Source organism: Eucalyptus grandis, chromosome 10 (genome assembly GCF_016545825.1).
Source record: "Eucalyptus grandis isolate ANBG69807.140 chromosome 10, ASM1654582v1, whole genome shotgun sequence".
NCBI classification, from domain to species: domain Eukaryota; kingdom Viridiplantae; phylum Streptophyta; class Magnoliopsida; order Myrtales; family Myrtaceae; genus Eucalyptus; species Eucalyptus grandis.
Window position 1 is genome coordinate 3169004 of NC_052621.1, and position 7845 is coordinate 3176848.

Consider the following 7845-nt stretch of genomic DNA (forward strand, 5'->3'; position numbering starts at 1 on the left):
TTCGGTTGGTTTTCTGGTATAGGGGGCTCTGGACAACGACAACGAGAGGGCTTCTTCTCTTTGATCCTTCTTTCCTCTCTTATTTTCTATGGTGGGAACTTCATTAGGGAGAGCTGCGATCGCCTTCCAAAAGTTCTTGTCGGCCTCAATGTGCAACTTCCCGAGGCCGGCCAAAAACAACTGAGCCACACGAAGGACATAGCATCGTAAAAGGCCAATAACATTACCATGACAACATCCCCCACCCGGACTACCAAGGTGACCGCATAAAAGCAATAGTCCTATGCAACCATCGGTGCTATGATTTTTGTGTTATTTCACCCCGAACCGGACTAAACAATAGATAAGATATCCTTGATATATCATAACGACTATAACCTATGACTTTAACCAAATTCAATTTCGGACTAGTTAAGTTCAACCACATTCAGCTTTTTTCCCCATCCTATGCAACTTGTGTTATTTCACCCAGTCTGAATAGATCAAGTCCTAGATGTATTGTAACAACATTGACGCTAGTCGAGTTACACTAATTGAGGTCAAAGACATTCTCGATTTTCCCCATCTGCGTGATAGCAAGTGTCCCGGGAAATAACGAGATTCTAATTACTTTCATATGATATGAACACACACTAGTAATCTACTTTAATTTGGTCCTAGAATCTATTCCCCATAATCGCTAGTGGATTTATAGAACTGATAACCATTTCCCGAACACATAGTGCCCTTCACCCTTCTCCACTAACCACAATGCATTTTACCTCATCATATTGAATAATGTCTGGATGGTGTGCACTACCATAAAAAGTATGAGACTAAAGTGGAGCTCAAACACATGATATGCCGTTGGCGTGCTCCTCCTTTGCAAAAATATTATTTGATCGTAGTAGGCATTTGATACTTAATATTGTTTCTAAAGGGTACTTTAACTTGATTGGCTCCAACTTGCAAGCATGGGAGATACTAACGCATGTCATACCTTAGACGTTAACAGAAAGCTGATGCATTGGAACTTAATTTTCAACTCACGTCAGCATTATGCAGTTCTTCACAATGATTACAAAATATCAATTTTAAATGGGAAAATGTCACAAATAGTCCTATACTTTTACCCAATGTGCAATTTCGTCCAGGAACTTTTCGATTGGCTACAATTTGATCCACGAACTATTGATAAATGTCCAATTTAGTCCACCAACTTTTGATCGGCTCAATTTGGTCCTTGAACTATTCATAAATGTCGATTTAGTCCTTCGTTACTGTTTTTCATTTTTTAAAATTTTGTTAAATTTTTTAAAATTTTTTAAAATTTTTAAAATTTTAAAATTTTTAAATTTTTTTGCTTTTCTCCCTTCCCTCATGCGATTCCGTGAGGGAGCTGTCCGGCGAGGGTCGCCCTCACGCGTCGGGCGAGGGCCGTCCTCGCGGATGCGGCGAGGCGACCCTCGCCGGTGTCAGCGAGGGCTCCCTCGCGAGAGAGGGAGCCCCTCGCCGGCGCGGCGAGGGCTCCCTCGCGGATCCGGCGAGGAGCTTCCCTCGCCGACGTCGCGAGGCGGCCCTCGCCGGATCTAGCGAGTGCTCCTCGCGGATCCGGCGAGGAGCTCCCTGGCCGCGTCGAGCGGCGGCCCTCGCTAGATCTAGCGAGTGCTCCCTCGCCCGACGCCCAGCGAGGAGCCTGCCCAGGATCTGCGAGGGCTCCCTCGCCGGATCTGCGAGGAGCCCCTCGCCGTATTTGGCGAGGAGCCCCTCGCTCGGCCAGCAGCGAGGGAGCACCCGGCGTCGGGCGAGGGGCTCCCTTGCCGACGCCGGCGAGGGCCGCCCTCGCTGCGTCAAGGCGAGGGCGGCCCTGCGAATCGCGAGGTGCTCCCCTCGCGCCGGCGAGGCCCCTGCGGATCCGCGAGGGAGCTCCTCGCCGGATCTGCGAGGGAGCCCGCTCGCCGGCGCGAGGCCGCCCTCGCCCGCGTCAGCGAGGACGGCCCTCGCCCGCGCCGCGAGGGCTACCCTCGCCGGACCAGCGGCTCCCCCGCCGCTCAGAGGGAAGGAAGAAAAAAGCAAAAAAATTAAAAAAATTTTAAAAAATTAAAAAAGGAAAACGATGAATGAAGGACTAAATCGGACATTTATGAATAGTTTAAGGATCAAATTGAGCCGATCAAAGTTCGGACTAAATTGGACATTTATCAATAATTCAGGGACCAAATTGAGCCGTCGAAAGTTCGGTGACGAAATTGCACATTGGGCAAAAGTATAGGGACCATTTGTGACATTTTCCCATTTTAAATCGATTTGATTAACTGTTGCAAATGTAAAAATCAAATATTCCACTAACAGTCGTCGGCACAACTTCCATGAATTAAATGAGTACAATTTAATGCACTCGTGTGATAAAACGGAATCATATAAACCCACCCGGCAAAATTGTTACAGAAACACTCACCAAAAAAAAAAAAAATCAAGTATGAACAAAAGATAAATATCATGAATTAAGTTTGCAATTGTAGATTGGAAGGGCTCGCCTTCACCTTTCTCCTGTTGGTTGTCTTGTTGTTCTCACATGTCATCGTCCTTTTTTCCTGTAGAACTTAATTTTAAACTCATCTGCTTCATCAATTATTTGGTTCAATAGATCTTTCTCCATCTTCTCCTTCTCTTCCAATCGAACTGCATTGTGTCCTTGCATTGCTACAAATTTTTAATGACAACAGTCTTATAATATATGACGTCAATGGAAAAAAAAAGTACATAGTGCCCAACAAAAGCAGGAATTTTGCTTTGATCAAGGTTAACAGTCACCAGCACTGAAGGGATTTACAAGTAAAGCAAGACCTTATATCATTTCTTTAGTAAAGTCTATGTACAGAATTGAACCATAGGTAGTTAAATTCATACCTAATCATTGGGCATTTTATGTTATTGTGTGCTAAGGCTTTTTCTATAGGAGCTACGACGAAATGCACGTGATCTCCCCCCTCGCCAACCCCCCCCAACCACCACCAAAATATATATATATTTGGGGTAAGCAAAATCGCTCTTGAAAATCTAGATAAGATCGCATGGACTCAGTTGTGAAGGTCATGAAAATTCATAAGCAGATGGGAATTTGAGATTCTGTGAACCCCGGGACAATCAGACAAAGTTAACAGGATTTTTGAGAAGTGAGAGAATTCTAAGGCTGCTGTTAGTCATTAGGTGGGTATCAGTGTTGAGGGTTTCTCTCATCCCAATTGTTCCAGATCCCTTCCAATCCCCAACTTGCGAATTCAATCCCTGAAGCATTGCAAAGATCATAATTTTTCGCACAGAATTAGCACCACGACGAGGTCATCTGAAGTGATCCTACATGATAACAGTACTAAGATGCACTAAGAGCCAAAAAAATTCTCTCTACTCACTCAATTCACTCAAAAGCTGCTTTCTCTTTCTAGAAGTCTATTTTCCCTGACTTCACTCGGCGATTAGAGCATCGCTTTCATAGCACGAGAATCATCAGTATTGCCTTTAACCTAATCATCACACTACACTTCTCATCAGAGCACGAAGCTCTTCAAACCACCACACTGATGTGACCACAAGATATCTCTCCCCAGACAGAATGATCCGCAGAACACAAACTCAGACTCAAAATTCTGCAACATCATGAGACTCACCTCCTCCACTATCTCAGAGCAAATCCTTCCTCAGGCTGCATCTCCATCAGGGGCGGCAAAACCGGACTGTCTGCCTCCTCCGTCGGCCACGGCATAGACTGGAGGGGTGGCTGGCGCCTACTCCGAGAAAAAACCATCCCTGGAAGTGAAGCTGTCAGCGTCATCGTCGTCATCCTCCTCCTCAAGTAAATAGACCATTTGCTCAGACAACTCTCGACCGACCACTCTCACGTGCCTCTGCACTTGGGCTTCCAGGTATTTCCAATCAACAAAACCAAGGGGCTGTTGCAGATCCTTCATAAAAGAAATAAACCAGCAAGTCATTTGGTAAATCAAGTGTGTAAACAGGCAACTCACAAGACGGATCTCTGTTCAAGACACCAAGTAGATTATGTAATTATGTAAGTTCCATCAGTTAATTATTTATTAAAAAAAAAAAACTAAGTCTTATTCTGCAAGGGGTAAAATCAACTAAATAATTGGTGGCATGAATTAGAAAAAAGCAGGGCAGTAGCTGAAGAACTGTCCAGACAATAACCCATTGGCTTCTCCTCTCTATATTAAAAAAAAAGCCAGTGGAAACTCAAAATAACATTCCACAGTGAAACGTCAAATAACAGACGCAAAAGGAGCTTCCCGAACAATAAGAAAGGAGATTTATAGTTGCCGATGAACTTTTCATACCTTGTATCTCAGGCGAGACCCCCCTAATCCTATCAGAGTATTTCCAATTTCCTTAACATCAAGGTCAAACATTTCTTCATCTCCAACTAAACGATCATTCGAGTCCTTATTCTCACTTTCCTCATGCTGATGTTCACTGACATGATCAGAAACTGGAGGCAGCAATGGCTTCTCATCTTCATCTTTATAATCTGACAGGACAACATACTTACTTCTATCTAGCAGAGGCTTTGCAACGTTGAAGGGAACCCACCTGAGATATGCATTAACTAGCTTGCACATTAACTTTGACAATATGCACAGGTACTTATTGCACATGTAAAAGAATAACAGATCTCACATAATGACTATTATGTGTGAAGTAGTTGAACTAGGAGGGATGATGAATTTAAAAGTTCACTTCCTCACAATTTGGAAGATCCTCAAGGAATAAAGATTCATCCAAAGAAGGAGAGTGCAAGAGGGACGTACTGGTAACGAAGGGGACATAGAAGCTCAGATGGCCAATACGCTGTTTTATATCTCATCTTGCTGCATGAATGAGTGTAAAAGCCAAGGTAATAATACTGAAGACTGGGGCAGTGAACTTGATTCTCCTTCACCCAAGATATTTCTTTCAAAGCCGAATATTTTCCCAAAGATAAAAAGGCAAAGTCAGGGTCCCAAAATAAATATTTACTCGACAAGCATTTAGGAAGGATATCCACCCCACCAACCGCAACTAATCGGCCATCAATAACATATGACTGATGGAAAGACCCAAAACCGCAGGGAGGAACTGAACCATCACTGGTCGAGGGAACAAATACCAATGGTGTGTCAACCAAAAAACTCCTGTACCCACTCTCTGTGATATGGTCTGGATTGTCCTTGTGCACTTTCACCTGATATCGCCTATACAACTCAAATTCTTCAGGCTCAAAAGTGGATCTTTTCAGAAGAATCTCAAGCTTCTGCCTATTTCCTGAACAACATTTACAGCACCTCACAATACATCTTCTCTTGTTTCCACTTCTCCTTGGAATTCTTTAGAGAGAGATTTTTCTTGGCCAGTCTTATCCGCTGGAGTGTGCTCTGCAGTAGAACAAAAGTTCAGATGTCCATCACATGCTTGGATCAAGAAGCCAAATGTTTCACCCATCTGAGACAATGACTGCGCCAACTTTTCTCCAATACTTCGAGGTGTCAACTCAGAAGGCAGCTGGCCTACTGCCGAGTTTCCAGAGAATTCTGACTGTCTTTCATCCTTTTTTTCTGACCGTGCACGCCTTAAAGTGGCAGCCAATTGGAAAGCAATGTTACTGGTATATGAGAGATTTTCCAATCCTTTGACTAGCTTCTTCTTCTTGGTTGGGGAGACTCCTTTGACAGAAGCTTTGGGTAATTGAAGATTGGCAGGAAACGTCTCACTTTCAATGCATGCATGCACAGCCTTATCAATTGCATCAGACAAGTAATGCATAAATTGTTCTGGCTCACTCTTATCCTCCTCCATGTCCACAGAGGGTTCAACTGTTGCCAAGCTTGACCTTCCATGACATTCACATTCACACCACTTTAGAAGTATTTAAATCCTCCAGAAGCTCACACTTGCCTTTGGTGTCCAGTGTACCATCCAAAAACCTAGAAACTAATCACCATGGTGAGAATTTCTTGTACATTATATCCAGAGTATGCAGCTTTGTTAAATTCTCACCTCAAAGGTACAATTTGGTTGAAATGCACAAGTAGCCTAACAATTTTAGCAACCATTGCACTTGTTAAGTTTAGCTTCGTGGAGTAGAAAGTTGGAGAAATTTCTCAAGGAGCAAAAAAGCAAAGCTCTTTCACTTTGAGAAATCTCCTAAGTTGGAAATCTTAGTGACATCAAACTAAAATTCCACTCGTGGAGTTGTCCATTGAAATACCATTCCAATGCCTACTAGCCTCAGAGTGGGCAAATAGTATTTTTGATGACCACTGCTCTGATCAATTGACAAAGAATGGACTCCAAACTTGAATGCCGTCTTGAAAACAGGGTGGTGGTCAATTTTGCAAAATGCAACGACGACAGAATGATAAAAAAATCACATGTGAAGATGCAACGATCCAATGAATAGAATCCATAATATAGACAGGTTATCAAAGTAATACCCTTCCATCCGTTTGTGTACTCGATTTTGTTCCTTGGAAAGGGAAAAGTCCGCTGCTTTTAAGCGGATAGCATAAGAAGGGCAACACGTAGTACTCATATCTGGCTGGTAAATGAAAGAGCCCGATCTTGTCCATCCTCAATCAAGGAGATCTACAGGATGAGTATCAAACCATGAATTGCCACTCAAAAGAAAAACACACGATCATCGAATGTACTATAACATCTATCCGACCCATTATTGCCACAGTAAGAAAACTAGCAGAGAAATCCAACCAGTACATTTGAAAGAAGAATAAAAGGAAAAGGGAAGACACAGGCACAGAAACGACTCAAGTCGGAACTTCAGCATCCACCGCAGCTCCGACATGGTTTCTCTGAGCTCTTGCAGTTAAATACGCACATACGTAAGCGTACGTGCATGTCTTAACCGTTGATAGAATGAGTACGCATAAATTTCCCTCGTACGGATCAAACATTCCGAATTTCTCTAGTTCTTTCGATCAGACATGTGCACATATCGAAACTACATCAGCCGAGTTCGATAAGTAACAGCGCATCGACAGTCCAGAGTTGCCCAGACTCTCAAAATAGGAAATTGCACACCAACCTTGATAGTCATCCACGGTCAGGCTCTGCGCAATCAAGCCTGCGATCCAAGTCGAAGAGACGTTAAAAAACAAACAACCCGAAACGGGAAAAAATCGTCAGCGCAAGCCGACGCACGCAACGAAGCGGCGGATTGGAACTACTAAAGACTAAAACGCAAATCAGCAATTCCATCAATCGTGAACGTCACAACAGACGACAAAGCCCGGAAAAGACAAACCCCGAAGCACGGCATCTCCAGTCCCGGCCGACCCCAAAATCCCCGAGCCACCGGAGCCCGGGCAAAAACCGTACTCAACGACACGGGAGGGAGGAAACCACGAGAAACGAAGGAGAAACCGTACGGACCGTGAGAAATGGTGGACCCATTTGGCGATCTGCAGTACTCGCAGAAGCTCCCCGGCCGGCCGCACTCCACGTCGGCCCCCACGACCACCGACTCCCCCCTTCCGCCGACGCCGCCGCCGCCCGCCTCGTTGCGATGATTGGCCGCCATCTCCGATCGAAGCTCCTTCCCTTCAAGTGTTCATCACCAAATCGCCGGCGTCTCCGATTTCTACGAGCTTCGAATCAGCGGAGTGAAGATGATGACGGACGACCGACCAGGACAGACCAGCTTCGAATCGTGGGCTGTTTCTTCGAGCTCTTCATTTTTAATTTTTTTGCTTTTTGGTCACGTATTCTGAGAATATTTCCCGGAGGAGCCCACAATTTTCACCTCTTTTGCCGGAACGGCCCATCGAAAGGGGGGCGGCAATCCGGGGGGGTTGTTTT

General features: G+C 44.5%; 1 protein-coding gene across 1 annotated transcript; it reads right to left on the reverse strand.

Moving 5' to 3' along the window:
- Positions 1-3081: 3081 nt before the first annotated feature.
- On the reverse strand, positions 3082-7845 carry LOC104421098 (arginyl-tRNA--protein transferase 2). Its single transcript, XM_039303369.1, is given in 8 exon segments — positions 3082-3941; positions 4332-4584; positions 4803-5350; positions 5353-5887; positions 5889-5954; positions 6465-6615; positions 7073-7111; positions 7420-7845. Coding segments are annotated over 8 exon segments (1917 nt in total). The 5' UTR covers positions 7568-7845; the 3' UTR covers positions 3082-3764.